Raw genomic sequence first — 24,381 nt, forward strand, 5'->3', positions numbered from 1 at the left:
GTCTGCTTTTTGATTTTTTGTTTTATGGAAATCATTAAATGGATTTTGCCGTAGCTCAGTAACGTTCAGCATTTATATACTGAGAATTAAGTGCAGTGTGAATCTTTAAAGAGTTCAAAACCGTACTTATAAAGTAGCAAAATCTTTTTCTTATACAACTATCCAGATTTCCCATTGGTGAACTTATATACATTTATATTAATCGAGGTAAACTGTTACATTCGTACAAATGAAAAAAATAGAAACATTTTGGCTTATAATAATAGATCAGTAATTTTGCTTTTAGGATGAACTAGATCCTAGTAAGATTCATGCGACTATCTTTCCAACAACATCTAGAAAGCATAATTCCACCTGAACCCATTTTAGGGTCATTGCTGGTTCCAAGCTTGAATAAAGAAGGAGGGTTGGATGTGAGTTTGACAACTCCATCTCGTACAAATGCTAATGTAAAAACGCTCTCCAGAATAGGTCATTGAGACCACTTTAATTTTACACAGGGAGTTGAATGCTCTTCTTATGTCATCTGATGGTGAAAGTCAAGGTTCTTTAGGAGTCATGAAGCCGATGATCTTCTTGACAACTGTAGAGGAAATGAATACAGATAGGTATGTGCAATGTTCTGAAAATAAGGAAGATGGAGAATACCATTTAAATAACAGCGGAAATGAGAATTTACAGTTTAACTCGACTTAGAATAAGTGAAATCTATTGGACACAAACCCAATAATAAAGAATAGCTTAAGGAGAGGAGCTGGTGTATTCCTGTCGCGAAGTAGAAAGTTCCCCTCAGAAATGAGCTGTCATATCGTTGCTTTTCAAAGAAGCATATAAAGCGCTTATACGATGAAGATCTCATAGCTATAGGATCATTGAAGTGTCCTTCAAAATAAGGAAGGAAAGTGTTGCAATGAACTTTTTCTTGTACCATGCAACCGATAATGATAGTAGTGAAGATAATGGGGATCAGATTTATGAGAGGCTGGACTCTATTCAGGAAAAGACCTGAACGTCCTGATGGAAGATCTAAACGCTAAGTTCAGACTAGACAACACTGGGTATGAATTTATAATGGGGCGGTACAGACTGAAAAGGATGACAACGAAGAGAAACTGATAGACCCATTTGCATGAAACAAAATGGTTATGAGCGGTAAAACTTTCTCCCACGAATGCAAATATAAAGCTGTATCAACTTAATATGACCACACTAAAAAGAATCAGATCGACCACATCTCCGTCAACAAGAAGTTCAGAAGATACATGAAAAATGTAAGAACAAAGAAAGAAGCTGGAAAAGCTTTAAATCACTACTTAGTGGTGGCCAAGAAGAAGAGGAAACCACTATGGAGAATGTCTGGGAGGGGTTTAAAGAAGCAATAAATTCAAAATACCAAGGGATGCTGGGCTTCATGAAGTAGAAACAGTAAGGGAAACAAACAGGGCTATCAAACGAATAAACAATAGCAAAACAACAGGACCAGACAGCATACTAGCGAAAGCACTCAAGTAAGAAATGGAAATAACTGTGACTATGTCCCATACTTTCTTGGAAAATATATAAAACGAAAAAGACTCATCCGCGGGCTGGAATGAGTAATACCTCATCAAGTTATCAATGATCGTAAATCATAGTGATTGTGAAAGATACAGAGGCATTGTGCGCTTTTTGGGTTTTCCACTCACTTTTTTTGTTCGTCTTTTTTCAGGCCCTTTTCATTCAAGCTACTCTGTATTCTACCCTAGTTCACAAAGTACCTTCTGCCTAGACTCTAACCACTAAAATATCACACTAGAAACAGTACTAGATAAAGTTATAAATAATGTTGCTAATGTTACATCCAATTATGAGTTTTTGCCCGTTCCAACTATTGAAGTACTGGCCGTCGATATCCGCAAATCACGAACCCAAGTAGGCAGGAGAACCAAAACTCCAAATTAAGTTTATTTGCAATTCACAAATAATCGACCAAAATCGTTCTAACAACAATAATTATAACAATTACAAAGCAAACTTTCAATTTTATAGGTTCCCGGAGCAAAAACTCCTAAATACCAAACCAATGACAAAAGAAACCAAAATGTCCGAAAAGAATGATATAAACAAACAAGTCCAAAGGTTAAGTAAAACAAACACATCCAAAAACACAGTAAAATTGATGTACAGTAAAAAGGTTTTAATCAGCCAAATGTCTTCAGTTCTCCCGTAACAGCTAAAACGAACTTAAACGTTGGCGGAACACCAATCCAGATATTAAGATGCTGGACTTCATCAGGGTGAATTATTTACCAACCGAATCGTGGCACTACAGATCATTGTTGAGCAATGAAAAGAATGACAAACATAGCTCAGTATCAACTCTCTTGATTACGAGAAAACACCCAACAGTATGAACATACAAACTGAAGGATTCTCTCCGACATTTTGGAGTACCTGAGATCTTCGTTAATTTCATGAGAAACTCTTACGATGGACTGAATTACGAATCTGTGTATAAGGGCCAGCTCATATTTAAACTTCAATAAAGACTGTTGTCATAAAATTTTCTGCTTTCGCCTTTTCACTTCCGGTCACTGACTGGGTCGTAAAAACCTCCACATTTCAGTGACAGCAGTGAATACAATGAACAGCTCGCACGCAGATGGAAAATTTAGACTTTGCAAGTGATCCACCTCTTCTATCCCATACAGAGCAACAAATAATGTAGAGGGCAGCCTATGTAGCAGTAGTCTGCAACAGTAAGCCTTAATGTTCAGAGAGGAAAAAGCAAGGTCATGAAATACAACACAGTGAGTGCCAACCCAATCGGACTGAATGTAGAAGCTCTAGAAGAGTTAGAAAGTTTCCCGTACATTAGGGAAGATCAATAGTGGACAGGGACGATCCGATGAATACATAAGGGTAAAGATAGGCAAAGAGAGGGCAGCTTTCATGTAATTGCAGAATATATGGAACTCAAAACAACTGCCGGCTAACACTGAGGTCAAAATTTCTAATACGAATGTCAAAACAGTTATATTGTATGAACTCGAAACTTAGAGAACCCCCAAAACCATTATCAATTAAATACAGACATTGATAAACAGACATCTACGTATGATACTTCGGATCTTTTGGCCAGAGACCACTAACAGCATTCAAACGTGTGGGCAAACAAACCAGTTACGAGTTGAAGAGGAAAGCAAGAAAAGACGACAGTTTGTGGGATGTACTCTGCCTAGACCATCATACTGCATCCCTTGAGAAGTTCCAATCTGAAGGAAGAGGGAGACTGAAATTAACTTTGTGTCAGAATTTGTAGTCGATCATCGAAAGTATGAGTAAGGCTCGTTAGAGACCAGAAAAGAGTTCCTGGGACTCAGTCAGAAAATCCTGAGTGATGACTTGTGTTTTGTAAGGTTAACAGAGTTAGGTAACTAATTATGAAATTACAGCTGAACAGAAATACACCAAACCGTATGTTCGCAACGCGAAACCAGTTCTTCCACCTGCAGAGACATAAAATTTGTAGTCTAGAGTCACTTGGCAACATAATTCTTTGTGTCAAACTTTACGTAAATGTACTGGGTAACTTGTAGTCGTATGGGAATAATGTTGCTTTTGAAAGAGTACTCCTTGATTAGAATAACTTATCAATAGCCAACAATGATTCGACTCTGCATAATTCCAATAAACATTATCATTTTAATTGACCATCGACCAAACGTTAGGTACTAAAAACGTATATTTTACACCTTATACAGTTCGGAATATTGGTCCTCGCCACCACTTCAGTTCCCTCTGCAAACCTTCCAGAAGTGAGAAATATATACAATCACACTCCTGCCCTAACGTTCAAAAGCTACAGCTCCAGCCAAACGGGGAAAACAAATTTGTATCTGTAATTCACAAGTAAACACGATTAGCTTTCAGAGACTAACTCAAAATAGGGCCTTTGATAACAGTCAAACGCCTCATTTCTCAATCCCGAACATTTCGAAAGCAGCCACTCAAGTAATATGGCCTTATGTTCATTAGAACGACGTAAGAGATATAATGATCTTGTATGATCTTCTGCTCGAAGATACAGAGTAACCAAACTGTAATAATTACAGTAGCAGAGGAACCAACCAGTCGCCATCTGTGAATATCACACGTTAGAGAGAAAAAGATTCACCCTCCATGGTTGCCGAGAGCAAAAGCTTACACAGAACCCATATTCGCCGTAAACTGAACAACAGAATAAATCCACTCAAAGCCCGTTCACTACTTAGTGGTTATTTGGTTGAACTTTGCTTCAATTAATGAAGGGTGATGGTGTTTTTAAATGATGGTTAGTACTGATTGAACAATTATTGGTTAGATAACTAGGTGATAAAATTTGTTCAGGTAATAGTGTACATCTGAACTCATAATAAAACTAAGAACCGTCATCTTTCCAACTGCTTTGTTCGGGTTTCGAGTGGGTGATAGTGAGTATGCAAACTAACTAGACAAATATTCCTCACTCATTAAGTTTCAAAACTGCACACTGACCAAACGAAAGTTGAATGTTTTCATTCTCGGAATCGCTTCTTTTCTCTTATTGCCTGTCTGAGTTGACGTATGTGTAAAATATATGTATCGAATAATCATTCTTGTGTTCAATTTATTCTATCGAGTTATTCACCAATCCAGATTAAGTTGATCAATATGTATGAAGTTAGGAAGGATAAATATTACGTTAACCACCTCTACATCCAATAAAAATGGAATTGGACAACTGTCCTAGATCTTCTACTTAGACTAGTTGGGCCTTATGTATGTCTCCCAATTCCACTTCTAATAATACTATCCCTAACATGTTTGGTTCACATCCTCCTACCAGTATTTCTTACATATATATATATATTCATATTGTCTGCATAATTGTTTTATTGAATCATTTAGTTGCTTCTTCCCAAGCAAATTGTCTTTGATGCTCTTCCTTGTTATAATTTTTTTCCGTTAGTTTGCAGTGGTATATAAATCTCCAAAATCAATAGCTCTGTAAATGTTCGACATTGGATGCCGACCACATCAAATTTAATAGACTCACCTAGCTGAAGGCGCTCGGTCATGCATCCTCACCAGATCACGAATGGGAACGCTGTGCTCAACTTCTCCCGCGAACACTAACCAGATTAGATCAGCCACTTCTCGATATGTCGACGACCTTTCAAATATATCTTCGAACCTCTTCGCTTCTGACTTCTGAATTCACTGGGTGGGCACGATTCAATAATAGAAGGTGTTGCTGTTTAAGGTGTTGTCAAACTGCATTAACTGTGGAATTTTCAAGTTTACACATTCCAACTTATCAACCAACCCAGTATTGTTACGTTTATTGGTCCCAGCAATCCTATCGTCCTCCAACAATGGTCTCTTTCATTACGAGATTCGCAATCTCACAAATAACCAGAAAACCGAACACATCTAATGCAGTAGAAAGTTAACGCGTCCCTCATTATGCATCACTGAAGACCTGGAACTGGACATAAACGACAGGTACTAAGCACAAAAAAATTATGTGTTTTGCACTGGTTCTTCAAAAAGATAATAGATACTAGATAAGTGCAGTAATTGAAATACAAGTCTCACAGAAATGTAGCGTGAACTTTCCTAAATAATGCATCTCTATTTGTTCGATTTTTAGTTGATCCTTCTAAAGTGATGATAGTAGTAAAAACAGCTAATAATTTCCCATAAATAAACAGCTCCTACGAATTTCAAATTTAAGCTGATCGTATTATTTTTACTGGAAGAATCACTAACTTAAGACGCTTAAACAAGTTTCCGCAAGGAATCACGTTTTTATAAGTCATACGAGACACTGCTAAGTAGCTTGTTTAGATATTATACTCTGCAACACGTCTGACCGAAATACTAGTATATTGTTACTCTTAATTATCCTCGACTTCTGGTTTGATTGCCTTTAGGTCATTTAGTAATGTGAGACTCTAAAGACAGTACTTTGAAGCCTTACGCATCCGATGTCTCTTCAATGCTGTAGAAGTATCAAACATAAATCCGACTACCGAAATAGAATATCTGATTGAGATAATAACACGAACATATTCATACATTTAAAAATTGACGCAGAAGCTAAAAAATCACTCTACATAGGATAAATATCGACTCCATTGATAGCTCGGAAACGCATTACATGTCTTCAGTCTTCAGTAATAAGGATAGTGGGTTGATGAACCTGTGTTAATCCTGACAGATTGCCTTCCAGTGAAGGTTCAGCTTCTCCTTTAAAATTTTCACTGATGGGGCTGATACTACTTGTTCGGGTAATGCGTTCCAGTCATTGACCACTCGATGAGAAAAAAGGTACCCCACCTTTAGTTTGTTAGATCTCAGTTTGTGAATCTTCTTGCTATGACCCCGGAGATTATAATTGCTGGAGGAAGCAAAAAGATAAGGTATATTAACACCCAAATCATAATTAAAGGTACGAAATGCCAGTATAAGATCACCTCGTGTCCTGCGATAAGACAAGGGGAAAAGGTTTAGACGTTTTAAACGCTTATCGTAAGGGAGTTTAGAAAGACCCTTCACTAATTTTGTCCCCACACGCTGGATACGCTCAGGTGATTTAGTATCCTTTTTCAGACATGGGCTAGCTGCTTGGATACAGTACTCTAAGAGTGGCCTTGCATAGGTGGGATATAAAATTCGAAACATCTCCTCGTCAAAGCATTCAAATGCTCGGCGAAGTGACCATAGCGCACGATAACCTTTGTAAGCAGCCGCTTTGCAGTACGTAGTAGTTTTCAAGTCGTGACTTATAGTTACTCCTAAGTCTTTATGTCCTTGAACGCGTGGCAGAGATGTACCATTAATGGTACAATGGTAACTATTACCGTGGTCGATGTGTATGAGCACGCTCTTCCTGGAATTAACTTCCAAGCCCCAAACATGAGCCCATCTAACTAATTCGTCTAAGTCAGCTTGGAGATGACAACGATCGGCCTCACTTCTTATTGTTCTCCAGATTTTGACATCATCCACAAACAGTAATGTCGACAACTCAAGCAATTGCGGTAATCCATTAGCATACAGAAGGAAAAGTGAAGGGCCTCAGATGGTGCCTTGGGGTACACCACTTTTGACCGGCCTCCATTCGGATAGCGTTCCATTGACCTCCTTTCTCTGTCTGAAGTCACATGAAAAATTCCTATCTATTCCTGTATAGCACCTGTTATTCCAACGCTCGAGAGCTTCTGTATAAGACTGAAGTGTGAAACCTTGTCAAACGCTTTGCTAAACTCTATGAATACCACGTCGACAGACAGGCCGTTATCTAGGGCTGCTGTCCAATCCTCTCTCGCAATGAGTAAGTTAGTTAAACATAAACGCTTGTTACGAAACCCATGTTGCTCGGGAGTTAACAGATTGTACGAATCTATGTGACTCAGTGGCCTAGCCTGAAATATCTTTTCAAGTAACTTAACGACTATGGTGGTCAGGCTGACAGGCCGGTAGTTAGATACGATCCGTCTCTGACCATCCTTAAATATAGGACTAACAATAGCGTCTTTCCAGTCTCCAGGTAGTTGAGCGAGTGAAAGGGACATGTTGAAGAGCGTCGCGAGCGGTCTTGAAATAATGTCCGCAAGCGATGACAGCAAACGTGGGTGTAACCCATCGGGGCCCGGTATCTTACATGGTTTGAGGTTAGTTATCAATGGAAGAACAATTTCTTCAGTCACGTGCATAGATCCTATGGCTGGTATTTCGTTGTAAATGGGACAAGTAGTTGTAACACTACACGTAGAGTAGACTTCACTAAAATAGTTTGCAAATGACTCAGCCAGTAAATCTGAATTTTCGTTTAATAGTAACGCGGGGATACCATCACTACGTTTTGTCACTTCGGACAGGTACGGCGATTGTATGCCAACTGTCCTTTGTAAGTGGTACGGGATTTAGCTATGGCCTTTTTACATATATTTCGGATTTTTTTATATTCGCACTTAAATGATACATGTCCTGTTGACAAGGATAAGTCCCAGAAGTGTTTCCTACGCTCTAACAACTTCTGGGTATCCTTATTAACCTATGGAGGGCAATGTGATAGCTTACGTGCTGACCATGGGATAAACGGTTGAGTTATGGAATTGAACGTAGCCTTAAACCTATTCCATTCGTCTTCAATCGATCCATCAGCATCGATCGACCAGTCAATCGAGCACAGTCTCTGATTGCCGGAATATTACCTCTCCAGATATTAGGACGGGGTGGAGCAGATGCAAATTCTATACCATGTGTCCGGAACTTAAAGGAAAGTACGACGTGGTCAGGGGAAGGTGTTGAATGTCGACGACATCTTCACAGTGGTGTGTGAGGACAAGGTCTATCAATGACGGATCATGTTCAAAGTCAATATGTGTCGGTTTTCTGATACATTGTGCAAGTGCACGCTGAATAATTTTTGATAGAAGATCGCTATCGAAACCCCCACCTGAAGCTGTGAGCTCTATCCAGTTGATATGGGGTCTCCAACGATAAGACAACATTCTTCCTTACTCCAAAAACAGACGTGTCTTATGATAAAGTCGTCAGCAAGACAACACGGACTACGATATATTCCTCCTATAGTCACTAACCTGTTTTTAGACCTAATTGTACAACATACTACCTCACACGTACCACTAACATGCGCCTCCGATATGATCGAGTGTATGCGAAAGTATGACATATGACATTATGTCTCCTCCCTTGTGATTTATAACTCTATCACTTCTGATACAGATGTAGCCTGAAATGATGGGAGAACAGTCTGTATCTACAATGAGCCAAGTTTCGGTGACAACAATTATATCGAGATTTAATTCATCCACCATCAAACTTAGCTCGTACTTTTTATTTCGGAGACTACGGGCATTCGTGTAGCACACATTTAAAGTGTTTTTGGAAACATACGTTCTACCCATACAGGTCTCGGAAGCATTGACTTCCAAGACCTGACATGTGCGCGAAAACGTTGGAATCTTTTTACTCATTTCAATATGAAGGACGAACTGAATAAACCATTTCATCGATTATTACTCCTGAAAACTTGCTTCGAACCAAGTCTATATTAGTGCTGTTTTATTATTCTGAACATAACAAAACACCTAGAAGGACAGTGAGGCAACAAAAATGGAGCTCTATATCAGTCACTAAATACTAGGTCGTAACAAGGAAATTGGATATTGTGCAACTTTTCAACTAACGCGTTACATGGTGTCGGTTGAGGCGGACTGAATATTTTGATATTTTCTTGTCCACTTAAATGCGTTGCTTAAACGTCCTCCACTTTCGTAATGAGCTTAAGATACTTTTATTTGTGCATACTGTGACACATGGTTACCTGTATTATGCATTTTTACTTGTTCGTTTAAAATAAGTGCTATTGATGTGGCCCTTAAAAGTTCTCTCTAGGTATATTGCTTTGTAAGCTAAGCTTTTTTGCAGCCTCTTCTGTTCAGATGACTCCCTGAACTTTTAACGACACATAGCATGGATAAAGATCAAAAACACTATATCTGTACGCAAAAACGGAGGGATTCAGGTGAACATGCGAGAATCCGCCTTTTTCATGCTATTTCGCCTTTTGTTTCGTTTTCCTCCATTTCCAAATACATATCCCCACAGTTCTTAGGAGGTTTTAATGTGAGGATGTCTTTATTCCGAATAATCACATTATTAAATAACAATATATTGTTCAAATCCACTCAAAGTAGGAGACTCGATCATATTCACAGTTTTCAATGAATTCGGTCGCAAACTGTGTTTATCACTCAAACTAACCTTTTATTTGTGCTTGCAAAGTATTTCTATCAAGGAAAACTGGTAACTGATCCTTTGTTGGATTTGAAGGAATAAGGAATGACCGTCATCGGTTTTGTCACGGTTCAAAACATGACATAGGATTTTGCTATATTGAGTTTCAGTATTTCGTGCTTCATTAGTTTTATTGTTCCAAGTGTATTAGTGCTTTATAGGAATATCCCACAAGTGTTCCACCCTTTGGTAGGTATCGGAACATTGGTATGCCCACCAACAACTAAATATAGTCATCAATTTTGTCAGCTGTTCCGTTTTTATTTAACTGTCATAGTTGTGTTTCGAGAGAACCTTTCCGAGTTCGGAGTATCTGTCTCCTACCTAACTATTCACTTAACTCTATATGGTAAATGAGTTGATAAGATACATTTTGTGTTGACATGTGGGGCTCGAAGAATATGTGGACGTTCTGTTCTTTCAGTTGAAAAATGTTACATTAGAACTGGTCTTCATCAGTACGAAAATTGGCCGTATGTATTAATTTAGTTTAATTCATTTTCTACCATGCTCAAGAAGGTTTACCAGCCTGCATTGTTCGGTGGCTGGTAAACTATTAGGAGGGGGTAAAAAAGTCTTATTCAGTTAAGTAGCCCGTATTGTAGGCCATAGACGTCTTCAAATTGTTACTCATATCTGAGAGAATCACCGATAGGTTAGTGGTTGGGTTAGGCAAAGTGCTAGATAGATATTTAGTCAGCAAGTGAGACCGTGAACCTTGAAGCCAACTACGCCGCGTCGGGACGTGTGAGCTAGTCGGAGCCTATGGTAACAGACCATGCTTTATGGTTCAAAATCCGACTCGGTAGTACAGATGTATCCATTCTTTATCACTCCATGGACCTTCGGTTTCTGTTTTGTTTCATGTGACTTGTTTCTTAATTTCATCCGACATTTTACAAATACACCTTTTTCAAGGTTATTTTTGCTCCAAATAAAATTGTATTAATTTGTTCCCTTACATCGCTGTTGTTGAACTGTTATACATTTGTTCTAGATTATATGTTGTTAGTGACTGACTGCAAACTTGAACCATATCATGTGGTTTGTTTATCAGTGTTTTTAGGAGTTCAGTTTTGTCCTCCAAGCTGGAATGTCGAAATACAAATCTCCCCCTATTGTTTTAGACATCAGTATTCACTTCACTAACAATCCTAACCTTGGAACCAACATCCATGTATAATAAATGCTTTAAGATTTTGCCTTAATTACTAGAGGTCTGTCATAAACGTAGCCATTTATTTAATCTCACTTTGCACTTGGATTCGCTGTAACAATTTCAAGTAAATCTGCCTAGTTTTCATCGATAGCCTGTCACTTTTACAATCTTATCGTGAGTTTAGTTGGATTGTCAGTTTTTGTTTATTGTTAGTAACACTATTATAAGCTTTTCACTCTGTCAGTGGTCATGGTATCAGTTTCTTTAAGTCGTACTAAACAATTGCCGCGTAGGAAATTTCACGGTTTCGGAGTCAGAAATAAAAGATTAGAACTTTAAAATATCAAAGAACTTATACGCGTTATATTCACGAATTTTTAGAAAGAACACCATACTTTACCATCACGAAATCTACAAGTTTGTTTAATAAAATTACAAACAGTTATCTCGACTGACTTGGACTTTCCATCATCCTTTTATACTTGAAGTGTCACTCGATTATTAAAAAGCTCATTAAATACCATTTTTATTTTGAATTTGTATTACCAGCAATACGCGTTTTTTAGTTGACGAACAGCAAGAGTAAATCAAGGGCGACAAGAATAGCGGTATGGAGGATATAAACTAAGAACCGAGATTTTTTCTTTTGACTCACGTTACAATAATTGTAACAATTATTGTTTGCTCTAAATTCTATATGATACCTACGAAATCATCTAATGTTCTTTGATCCTTATAGGACTTATTTATTATCTAGCTACCATTAATCCGATCCTTGGGGGATTCTCATGAAGAATGGATCAGAGGATACTAAAAATTGAAGAGCATGTTAATGAGACTTTGAAAACGAACCTCAAGTACTTTGATTGTTCCTTGGGTATATCTAAAATACAGAAAAACTTTAGATGCTGGGGACTTAGTGTATGGTCAAATTTCGGAATATTTAGAACTAAAAAACCTTATTGAGAAAATGAAGGATATCGATGTCCCTCAAAATAACTTAAAAACCAAAGTAAATGTCGGAAGCAATATTTATGTAAATGGATTAATGTAAGAGCACAACATTATTTAATGGACAGTTATTCTGTTGAACCTATTGCAGTTGACATTGGTCTAGGATTTTACCTTGAGTGCAGTCATGTTGAAGCCTTAAATATTATTGATTCGCGCATCTCTATCCTAAACGGGCGTGCCGACATGTACAAGAAAAGAGCTAATTCTATAAAAGCTCAGATAAAGTTGTTTCTAGAAGTAAGTTATCTGGTTATTTCTAATATTATTTTAAGGGTCTCCGAAATCTCCAAAATATTAAACGGGACTGCTAAACAGTAATAAGATTTTTCTGTAAATATGTGTATTCTACATTTACTTAGAAGAAAGATGTTTCAAAACCGTTTATATACTACAACTATTATTTTACTAATAAATTGGATAATTTGAATGCCTATTGTTTTACATGTTGCTTCTACAGGTAACTAGGGTTTGGATCATAAATTTTAGCAAACAATTGTGAACCCTTGAATATTTCTGTAGATGATTTTTCCACGGTTCTTAACGAAACATTGGGTTACTAGATCCATGCAATATTATATTTAAATGTATATTCACAAATCACTTTCCTGGGGTTTCTAAGTATGTAACAGTTCGATGTCCAAATATTTGTATACTGCATTAACTTTAAAAAAAACACCAATATATCCTTGGGCATTACGTGCAACAGTAAACTGGAATCTACGTCACGCCTTTTGCCGTCATATTTTAATCGTTTTGCCATATTTAACTACTTAGTCAAGGGTGTCATTGGGAACGTTAACCCGATACATTGCTGAGTAACAATTAGTTAAACTACTAGGCTAACGAAGCAGTTAGAACGCGTACGAACCTCTGGTTTGATCTAAAAAATGATGCCGCAACTCCAAAGAAGTTAAAATTATCCTAAGAATATGTTAGGAAAGTCAAAGTGATGGCGTTGACATTATAATAGGAAAAATAATCTAGTTGGCATACTAATAATAATGTTAAAATAAAGAAAAACAACTGAACAACACCCATCAGGTTGATAGATAGAACACAACATAGTCCTGAAGTGAAATAAATACAAGGTATATTTTAACAAATAACGGAGGATCACAAACAGCTGCTCGTAGCACAAAGAACTGTGATGACCGTACACTAGTCAATGTACTTTAAAACCATCTGTGATTTTAATGTAAAAAAAACGCACTGGCAAAAATCTAATTGTAGTTAGGCATAGTAATTTAGATTAGTGCGCTTCTTAGCTTGAACTTCCAAAATGGCATCCATGTAATCTTCGTGTGTTACTTCTGATGCACTTCGACGCAACGCAATCATACCCTGAAAAAATTATAATAGTTTCGGGATATAAGCAATGACTAACTCATTTTCTCAGCGACATGCAAATATCTCGTAAAAGATTAAACTGAGTGCCTATAAGCCGATGAGTGGACTTGAACCAGTCATCGTTAAAGTATACTGACGAGTTACTAGCCTTTTGCAGATCGCTATGAGGATTTCCAGCTGAAATAAAGATAGGTCGTATATATAATTCCCAGACTAAGGCGTAAAAAAAATCAACTTTTGTAAGATGGTAAAGAGTTAATGGCTCAAGACTTCCGATAATGAATCACTTAAGCAATTATTGGTGCGTGCACAACTGGTTGCTTTGAAGTCTTGGATAAACTGTCAATTAGTTGCAATATTATATTTACTCAATTGACTTTTCCTCATAGGACCAATTTTAACTCCCAGGAAATTCTTGACACTGCGATTAGTAAGATAAACACTTTACATCTAGTCGGTAATTTGATAGAAAGCCCCCATTTACTTCACTCACGTACTTATTACCGAACTAAGATTAATTTCCATCTAAAAACGGACTAGACTGTTACTTTAATTTTACCTATTTAGTCTTTTCATACATTTTTTATTGTTCATATTAATAAATATAGGTCGACTTATTCACCAGGTACTTGGGAATGAACAACACTGATACTGCCCCGCTGCCTAAACCGAAGTAGGTGGGGCGAGGTTCAAACCTGGGCGTTGGTGACTGAGACTCAAACACCCTAACCAATAAGCCGCTGCTCCACGATCCTTTTAACTACTTTGAAGTATATCCACTTAGATCAGCTAATATAAATCTTATTATTTTGGTCAGTCAATCACATCCGTGCGTACCTCTCTAATAGGTTTCGCGTGATACTTAGTGGTGGCAGTTATAGGAACTGGATAAACTAATTTAGAATCTGCTATCGTGTCTCAGATGCTTTGGCGGCTTAACTCATTTGGATATCGTGGATTTCACACTCTACACTTATTCTCCACACTTATCCAGTTCGTCCCATAAGTTTATTCGAGAGATTTTAACTTAAGTTAAATTTCCCGAAGCTTGTTATCATGGTTTAATCTACTTCATGTTGTTTAACGTATCAACAAGAGACCCTCAAATAGACTTAGATTTGTTCGGCACTGCACAAATCACTCTGGGTTAAATACAGCGCTCAAATAGCAGCTTTCATATTACTAGCTATCCAAAACAAAGAGCACAGCTAAAAATAAATCAAACTATAAAAACAATTTTTTCAACAAACTTTTGAATAGTGAAATTGGAGGACTGTTAGAATTCCTTAATCAGTTTAAATTTGTGATGGACACTAAACAACTAGAGTGGACTATAATTAAAATGTCAGTCAGCAAATACAACAAAAATAATAATGGGTACAACTTACGGCTTCCACACACACAGCTTTACACTGAGCTCCATTAAAGTCATCTGTACAGCGAGCTAATTCTTCAAAATTGACATCTTTTCTGAAGTGGTGTTTTGGTGAGAATAGATTTGATAACTTACTGTACATTCATCTTGCGAGAGTGAATCTGCATAATGCGGGCACGTGCTTCTTCGTTTGGTGCAGGAAACTCGATTTTCCGGTCAACTCTACCACTTCGTAACAGCGCTGGGTCTAATATATCTACTCTATTTGTAGCCGCAATCACCTTGATGTCATGATTTGGTTGGAAACCATCCAGTTGATTAAGAAGTTCTAACATTGTTCGCTGTACCTCACGATCGCCAGCTTTCTCACTATTGAAACGCTTTGTTCCTTAAAACAAGTATAAAACAGGAATAAGACTCAATTTAGCATGGGTTAGAAGCTTCAGAGAGTTTCTGAAATCTGTTACTCTGATAACCCCAGGAAGTATATAGTTACGATCAGAAATCAAATTTTATTGTAATAGTGGATGACTATTTGGTAGAAACTTGTACTGTTCGCTGGGACGATTGCTCAACAAAATGCTGTGGTAGCAATGTTTTAAGAAGCATTGTTGAATTAGATTAAGTAACAGAAAAACAGTTGCACAATGAATAACTAGTTGCCTAATACCACTAGCATCTTATGTAGTGATTCTTACTACATATTTGATTTTTGTGAAACTTAAACATGGTCACGAAAAGAGGTGTTGGTGCTCGAACAGTAAAGATGAAGACACAACGCCCCTCCGGCAAGGAACAAATAAAATAGTTTGGAATACAAACGCTTTGAGCATACCGGTCTCGTTAACTATAGATTTCTGTGGCCAAGAAATAGAAGCTTTATCCACTTTATGGAGCAGCTGAGCTGAATTACGAAGTTATAATTACTAATGTAATGTTCTGGTAATACTTAACAAATTGTCCGCTTTCTAGTACTATGATCGCCAGTAATATTCGGTTTAGCACATAGCACTTAATTTGATGTGTTCCTTTTATATACTTAAATATTTTTTGGAAACCCATATATCATTTCCGTCCCAGTTTTGCAATGATTTTGCTCAATCAGTCAGATTCTACCGACTTTCGGAGGTATGAAGATAAAATACTCCGTATCCAATGGCAAATAAAAATGAACAACCGGACAATCAAAGTGTATGCACTACAAGATATGTGAATAAACATAAAGGAAGTTGTTACTTTCGGGTGGTTTCGTTCTATGAGCTGGATGGTTTAGTTGTGGAGCTTTCATTGTTCTTCAGTTAGAAGCTTGTGTTCAAAAGAATAACCGAAGATTCACAACCAGACCATCCAGCCCAGAGAACGAAACTCCATCAAAAATTAGCCACCTGAGCTACAAATCTCCACAATCTCAAAACTGTTATTAGAGCAAGAGAGAAAAGACTAAAGTTTATAAATCCTAATTAATAAAGTCTCTGTACTACTTCATATGATCCAATAACATATTTGACGAATGCTTAACCTAGAAGTCTGTTTTTATATCCATAAGACAGGACTTGCCTTGCTTCAGGCACAAACAAGTACTTATTTATCATCTAAGTACTTGAGAATTAACTCTATAACCAATGCTAGTTTTTTTCTAGGCACATAACAGAAGTGTTGCAGAAAGAAACTCTTCACCCCTTTAAAAAAGAGACTGGAAATTTATGCATTTTGACGTGTCAACCAATTGCGGAACTGTATAGCTTCTAATTAGTCAGATAAGTAGTTTTAGTCTTCATACCAATCAGTCTGTGATATAAGTGAATGTTTTTAGTTTAAAAATATTACTGTTGAGGCACTCCCTAAGTGAGTGGGGTTTGTAGTTATGTCAATTCATGAAAGCCTAGTATGTCTAATAGGAGTTCTGTCCAAACTTCTGCCTCATGATCTTAACCACTTTACTCAATGTGCTTGACAAGATGCATTATCAGTATAAAATATCACAACCATGAGTCCATTCGTAAGAACATAACACTATAACTAACTAGGAGGTATGTATGGAAGCAGAAACACGCACTAAACACGACTCATAACATAAGACAAATTAGTACAATATTTGCCAAAATAAAACATTATGATTGGCCATAAAACGAAAAAAGCAATAGGCGAATTTTTCGGATGAGCTTTTTGATTTGCGTGAATTTATGGACAACTATCCGAATATCAACAGACTGAAATCGTTGAGACGTATAAGGAAGTATATAGATGTGTCAAGCAATCAAGTGATAGTATTTAGTGATATACCTGAAATGGCAGGAAGAGCGAGTGAGGGGACAATGAGTCCAAGTTTGAGACATGATCCCTAATATTAAAAAGGTACCCATGAAGAGACCTAAAGTGAACTAGTGTAATAGAACTTGATATTTTGACTAAGTATTTCAAAAATATAGATGAACTTTAAAATTCGTGACGTTTACCGATGGCGTCGAGCTCGTCAATGAAAATAATTGCTGGAGCTTTTTCTTTGGCCAATTGGAAGGCATCCCTGACCAGTTTAGCTCCGTCCCCAATAAACATTTGCACTAACTGAGGACCAGCAAGTTTAAGAAACGTGGATTTGGTCTGAGCTGCACATGCACGAGCCAGAAGTGTTTTTCCTGTACCTGGTGGACCATACAACAAGACTCCCTTTGGTGGCTGAATACCAAGTGCCTCGAAGCGATCACGATGAGTCATAGGGAGAACAACAGCTTCAATTAATTCCTTGAAGAGTAAAGTTGAGTGGATAATTTCTTACCTGTATCTGTTTATCAAGCCCACCAATGTCACTATATCTCTCGGTTGGACGTTCATCAACCTCCATAGCCTTTACTCGAGAGTCGAATTCCGGTGGAAGTTTTTCAAGGATCAAGTATGAGTCTTTATGTACCCCAACTAAGTCGCCAGGTTTTAATTCTTCGGGAGGTACAAGACCAATGACCGGAAGGAAGTATGTTTGCCTAGTACTTGTTTTGATAACTGCACATTTTCCCTTACGCTGAGAATCAAGATCAACGTTTGCTCCCTCTTCTATCTCATCTTCTTGAGGTTCTACGTCTAGCAACTAAGGGAATTAAGATAATAAAAATAGATGGTACTTCGACGACGGTTGCTACTAAATAGGGAAGTGCCTTGTTCATTTTTATCTTGCTTTTACTATCCTTAACTTTTGTCTGTTTCGTGTTTATTTCATGATTGACGTGTTTCAACTCAGACTGCATGAACTAAACAACGTTATGGTATGATATGTTGATTTACACGAATTTCAGAATCAAGCAGTCTTGCTCTACTCGTCAGCTCTTCAGTAGACATGCGCATAACTTCGTCCACCATAGCTTCCTGAATCAAAAATATCATAATTGAATAGAGTACTTACGTCCACATCATCCCATATCGGTCTTTCTATCGTTGAAGTCATGACTGCGCAGAGGATTCGGACTTCGCGGCCTGTATGAAGGTCAGGATAAGATTCATACATTGGCGAGTGCCGGTTGACAAGAAAGTAAAAGCTTTCGCTTAACGATATACCATGTTTTGTACCAAAGAATCAAGAATAACTCCCTATATATACATATATATAACAGATAGAAATAGATGAGAAAGACAAGTGAGCAATGTTAATTTTCGCGATTCGCAGTTCTGCATGAATCTCACTAAACTGTGGATGTACTTGAAGAAGGTACTTGTATCACATGTTCATTGAGGTGGTCTCAGTCATCCTCTTCCTCATACATCAAACGAAACTCCAGACGTAGCCCCTATGTCTCGAATTTTGACCAGTCTGAGAATCTTCACTTAGACGATCTATCCCAGGTGGGATAAAAACATGAAATACATTATTGCAAATTTTCATTCATTGTAGAGTAATTCAGTCCTTGGTTGCCTCTTATTTTACGTCAAGATAGAATGAAACACTGTAGTATTTGTACGAACTAATGATCCTCTTTGTTACGTCTGGCCGATTGTGAACGCTATATTCGCTTCCCTAAGCTAGTTCCGTAACCCCGAGCTAGAACTACTCCGCGACTTGAAGACCGGAGAAAAGGCACAAAGTGTGTGGGAAGCACTTTACTACAGGGTTCATTTATGTACAGAAAATATAGGGATTTTATAGTATTTTAAGAGTCCTTGAGTTTTTACCGAAAATTCTAGAATACTGCTAAACATAGTGGCAGTGCATTAATTAGCCAATCAGGATCTCCACCTGTGACTTTTCCATTTTCGTTATTTTAGTAACATAACTTCACATAACTTCTAATTAATCGCTGATTGGTTGAAATGCTCCTTGATGACCCATGAGCTTGTCATGTCGCTTGCGAGAAAATTGCAGGGTCATCCCAACACTCTTGTACTTGATGACCCGGTGATTTCGAATCCCATATATATTACGTTCATTTCTGCTCATCTAGTTCTACCTGTTGTAAATTGCACTATTTCGGGAGTACATCTGTTTGAATGCTTGGAATTATTATAGACATCTCAGTCTATTATCTTGATCTTTATAAGATCTCACTCTGTTAAGCTCGTTATAATAAATCCGCTTCATATTCGATAGGACTCGCGGCTATATGTCGCAACTCCAGTAGGACATATCTCGTGGGTAAAATTTTGAACATATCTTTGCCCATAAGACTCGGAAAATTTTAGCCGCAGTTACATTGTAACTTGTGGCTCTTAAGTCACTAATTGCTAGAACTCCTAAATCATTGTGACCAGTTGCTTGAATTAGTACTATTTCACTGGTGAGTGCTCACGAAAATCAACACAGTAATTGACTGACACTATTGTACCCTTTCTAGGATTCGTTTCCAACGACCACTGATTGGTCCAATCAAGCATAGCATTTAAATCCTCCTGAAATCTTGTCACCTCATCCACATTGTGTGTCGGTCTCAATCCCTCAATATCATCTACAAACAATAGATCAGATGATTTTACGACCTAGTAAGTCAATCATGCAGATTGAAAGTAGAAGCTGTTCTAGGATAGTCCTATGTGGAACTCCACTGTGTACATATTCACATGATGATAAAGCACCATTAGTTCTTTAACACCGTATCCTATAACTATAAAATTCATGAATCAAATCTCTTAATTTAAAATTGCTTGTGGAACCTTTGGGCCAATACCTAGAGGAGAGAATTTATTAAGGCTTTATCGTGATCTATAAAAATGGCACCTACCGGGTGACCTCTGTCATTTACTACTATCTGATCTTCTACACGAGCGATGAGGTCGGTCAACCATGAAAGACTTACTCTAAAATCTGTTTCAAATAATGCTTTATTCCTTGTAAAGCAGAATAGTAACTTCAATATCCTTTCTTGCTTATTTAACCACAGCACCAATATGGCTGGCTGGTAGATATTTATTTTACAATGGGGTTTTGTGGAGATTGTAGTGATTTTTAATAGTAGAATTCATATTTATCCTGACTAACTGTTGTACAGAAGTCTAATTATCACAATTCATTAAAAGTGATATTGCTGCCAGACGTTCTTTGGAATGATGTCATGAGACGATTATTTCACTTCCATAGGTTATTTACAGAATAAATAGGATCTTATTGCGTAAACGCCTTGTTTAGATATTAATAGTCGAAATCTTTGGAAAAAGCGACTGATTGCTGCGAGCTTCCAGTTCCATAGCGTTCATCGATCGACTCGTTTTAGTCTTCTGGGACTTATACGAAGTTTGGCGAACTATCCAACGTCCAGCAATCAGCTTGAATAATATTTTGATGAGGGTTCAGTTTTACTTTACTGACCATACAAATGGATCCTTGTGGTCTTTAGACAATTTTGATTGCGCCAGAGACATACTGACATCATTCCCTGTGGTTAGACAATTATAACCTCTAGTGCTCCGAGAATGGTTGACATGAGTACATCGAGATTTATGTGATTTGGATCTTGGAGTAATCGCATGACCACTTCCTAATGATCACGGGATGATTCAACTGGTTACCTTCTGTAGTAATAACACCCAGCCTCTAGTCATCATAGTTTGGTAAAATAACAAATGAATATTTTGAGAGAGCTTAGAGATTGTAAACTCCGCCAATTGCGTTTTGAAGTGGATATTCTCGGAGGAAAAATAGTGTATCCCCCAACTTCACTGGGTTTGCGTCTCGCTGTAGGAGAAATAGTTTTCAGAAATTTTCTTGAAATGGTCGACCCATCGCTTCTCATATGATAGCGTTTTTTTTGTTAAAAAGTTACAGAATCCGTTTATTTCATTCCTCGGGTGAGAACGGAAACCATGATACAGGGTTGTCTAACCTTCAATATCCTGTACAATGGTATGAAGACAAAGCAAATTGATGAGCTGATGAAAGAGCTCTAACTTCTGTTGAATTGCTGGGTTGGATGTAAATGTCATGAGGCTGTCAAAAACAGACATAGTCAAACAATAAATCAGAAATGCCTGCGACTCGGTTTCACCGAAAATCAATCACTAGTATGAAATGGGATTTATCAGTAACTCCTGAGTATCGAATGGCACATAAATTCCTGATGAAAATTGTAAGGATCAGCGTAACAGATATTTTACAGCTAAACATTGATAGTATTATACAAAGTAAATATTCTGTAGAGCAGAAAAAGTAATTATCAAAGAGTTCATGAGAGCAGAAGGATTTCACATCGTAGCGGTAAATAAATCCCCAAAATTAATAGCTCTGTAAATGTTCGACATTGGATGTCGACCACATCAAATTTAATAGACTCACCTAGCTGAAGGCGCTCGGTCATGCATGGGAACGCTGTGCTCAACTTCTCCCGCGAACACTAGCCAGATTACATTAGTCACTTCTAGATATATCGACGACCTATCAAATATATCTTCGAATCTCCTCGCTTCTGACTTCTAATTTCACTAAGTGGGCATGATTCAACAATGGGTGTTGTTGTTTAAGGTGTTGTCAAACTACAATACCTATGGCACTTTCAACATGTACACTACTAAAATGCTAAAAAGCACATATACATTTTTTGCTGCTTCTCTCAAGAGTAATAAATTTTGTATGATTACAATCATGTCACAGTTCAGATTTCTTGACGTAGGTCTATTTGCATTTAATGGTAGAACATGTAGAATGACGTGAAACAAAAAGGAATCGAAAAATACTAAAAGCAATAGATAAAATACCTGAAGTCTTTAAGATGATAATGCGGAAGACCAAGCCAATTTTACTCCCTGTACTTCCAGATGCGTATTTATGCCTCATTAGGTAAGAATTTCGGTTTTTCAACTAACTGGGATCAGTGGGTTGCTAATCATTGTGAATTAAAAAGTTCTGAAAACATAGAAGCTTTATATGTAAGGCACTTAGTGTACTAAGAATCATGATGCCCGTGAAGCTATTTCATAGTCCTATATACAAACCTATTGTTTATAGGCATTTTGGTCGAATTTGCAAAATGATTAGTGAATTAAATCATCGAAATCCCGTTACAAACCATCTCGTGTATGACATTCACCCAAACAGATTAAAATTACCCCTCTTATCGTGTGTTATTTATTTGATTTGGTTCATTGCTGCTTTAATCGTACCTTATTAGGGTTTAGGTGTCCGGTTTCTGACTCCCTTATGATAGAATGATAACATAATTGATGAAACATATATCCCACTTGGCATTAACGGAATTAAACAAATAAAATTCAAAACACAGTTCACACATCCGTTAATGCAGATAGATAATAAGGGGAAATAAACGATGCTGGTGAATTTAAATAAAACATGCTTGTACACAGAGAAGTCAGACACAACAGTTTCAGTCTGTTCATTTATGTAACTAACGGTAATTGGAATTTCCTACCTCGCAAACGATTTCGTAGGTCAACTCGAAAAAGGTTCTCTCAAGTAAGTTAAATCATACTAAATAAATATTAAGATATTCTGAAGATTCTGCTTATATTAAGCATATAAACAGTATGCGAAAGTTCGACACTAGTGAATTACAAAATAAAAGTTACAGTGCTTGAAAGTTATGAACATGGTGATTCTCGTAGTTTATATCAGCCAAATTTCTTAAGGCAAACACTGCAGCACACATATGAACAAGCTTTACAAACTCTGCTTACAAAGTCAGTTTTGGGCGCAAAATCTTCAAGTTTCAAAGTCTCTTATGTATAAGCTACAATATTCGAAATCATTAGGGGACTTGCGTAAACATCTGTGATGCTCGAGGTCCCGAACCCTAAGATGCAAAGTTCAATTTTCTAATCAATGCCGCACACGGACTAATATAACAAAAAACACAGTGGTTCGACAAAAAGTGTGGTATTGCATGTATATAAAATAATAACATTGGTGAAAATTATGCAATGTACTCGAACAGTTTTATGAACTGGGATGTATAATCAAGTGATATTTTGGAAATATGATATAAACAAGCTATGAAATAATCAACCAATATGATGCCCATCATAGTCAGAAGCAAAGTAAAATAATCGCTACTGACCACGGAATATCAAAATAGAATTAATGAAATAGCAAAAACACAATTTTAAGTAAATATCAACCCTAACATTATAGTGGATCAAACATTAGACATAATATACAAAATATGTATGGACGAGATGGAAGACTTAACAAACAAGGAGAAACAAAATGTTTATGCAATGTACCAAGTACACAGCAAGGTTTTCTCATACATATGTACGGACACGCACAAAAAGAATTTAAATTTTTTTCCCGAAGTATTTCTCTTCTCATCAAGTATAATAAATGTCTCTTACGTTGCGGAGGAAATCGACCCATCCCTGAGCCTAACTACGTATTGCAAAGCACTCAAATCATTTCCTTAGCCCTGAGAGACAAAATTATTTTAGCTCCACACATTTCATTAAGTTTATTATTACCTTCATTGGTAGAGGTACACTTGTCGTCAACCAATCCGGTTAGGTAGTGTAAGACGATTGAACTGACAACCCTAAATAATGTTAAGTCTATATTTTTCGTGATATCCAAAACTTAATTACACAAGATTAAAGTTTAATACAAACAGTGGATATACCTATTTTCCAGTGCTTTTGCCGGAATTCATAGTCCTATTTTATAGATTTATCCCAAAACGTCGAGCAATTATATCTTTATATGAATAACGTATAGTTACTCTATCAATGTGCGGCGTATCCAGGTCAACTTAAGCTGTGGTTGATCATGAGTTGAAGACAGATACACATGGAAATATCATATAAGATACTATTATACACAGAAAATCCACTACATTACTGACTGCTTTGTACTGTGTTAGTATGCTGCTATAGTTATAATATCTAGTTCCCAGTTAAACAGTTGGACTGAGTCCATAATCAAGCGATCAACCGAAAACCTCATGTTGACCAATAGGCTTATTAACGTACTTATTGGAAACGTACTGAGATTTTATGTAACATAATACTGGTTCTTCAAAGTCAATGAACGACAGATCGATATTTAGCTACTTTTTTGGTAATTCATAATGTTGAAACAGTCGTTTGCACCAGTAGGAAGTTCGCGAATAACTGTGAGATACCAAGTTATTATATCATTTCTTTCCTGTCTGTTTTCGTAATGAATCAACTTGATAAATAAAGCAATACCTTTCAGGTTATGAAAAAACAATTTTATTCAGATTCGGCATAAAGATTT

The 24,381-nt window shown here is 37.1% G+C and overlaps 3 protein-coding genes across 5 annotated transcripts; 1 reads left to right on the plus strand and 2 right to left on the minus strand.

Annotated features, from left to right (window-relative positions):
- The first annotated feature begins 9,212 nt into the window (after positions 1-9,212).
- Positions 9,213-12,429, plus strand: Smp_042280.1 (hypothetical protein). Its single transcript, XM_018794142.1, has 5 exons — positions 9,213-9,233; positions 11,730-11,847; positions 11,885-12,040; positions 12,070-12,241; positions 12,277-12,429. Exons 2-5 carry the CDS (start codon positions 11,786-11,788, stop codon positions 12,313-12,315), a joined length of 429 nt encoding a protein of 142 aa, XP_018647083.1. The 5' UTR covers positions 9,213-9,233; positions 11,730-11,785; the 3' UTR covers positions 12,316-12,429.
- Positions 12,430-13,070: 641 nt separating this feature from the next.
- On the minus strand, positions 13,071-18,180 carry Smp_042270.1 (26S protease regulatory subunit 6a, putative; the record flags this gene model as incomplete). 3 transcript variants are annotated; one of them, XM_018794154.1, is made up of 8 exons in its annotated part: positions 13,071-13,345; positions 14,740-14,821; positions 14,862-15,114; positions 17,183-17,468; positions 17,503-17,808; positions 17,843-17,968; positions 18,003-18,083; positions 18,121-18,162. In XM_018794154.1, the coding sequence occupies 8 exons, from the start codon at positions 18,160-18,162 to the stop codon at positions 13,235-13,237; spliced, it is 1,287 nt and encodes a 428-aa protein (XP_018647084.1). In that variant the 3' UTR covers positions 13,071-13,234. The 3 variants fall into 3 exon arrangements, with proteins under 3 accessions (XP_018647084.1, XP_018647085.1, XP_018647086.1); XM_018794165.1 differs by lacking the exon at positions 13,071-13,345 and having other exon boundaries at positions 13,678-14,821; XM_018794176.1 differs by lacking the exon at positions 13,071-13,345 and having other exon boundaries at positions 13,678-15,114; positions 18,121-18,180.
- A 2,318-nt stretch (positions 18,181-20,498) lies between these two features.
- On the minus strand, positions 20,499-23,508 carry Smp_145100 (hypothetical protein; the record flags this gene model as incomplete). Its single annotated transcript, XM_018794187.1, has 2 exons — positions 20,499-20,680; positions 23,487-23,508. The coding sequence occupies 2 exons, from the start codon at positions 23,506-23,508 to the stop codon at positions 20,499-20,501; spliced, it is 204 nt and encodes a 67-aa protein (XP_018647087.1).
- Between the last annotated feature and the right edge of the window lie 873 nt (positions 23,509-24,381).

The sequence above is a fragment of the Schistosoma mansoni genome, assembly GCF_000237925.1.
Source record: "Schistosoma mansoni, WGS project CABG00000000 data, supercontig 0191, strain Puerto Rico, whole genome shotgun sequence".
Classification (NCBI taxonomy): Eukaryota; Metazoa; Platyhelminthes; class Trematoda; order Strigeidida; family Schistosomatidae; genus Schistosoma; species Schistosoma mansoni.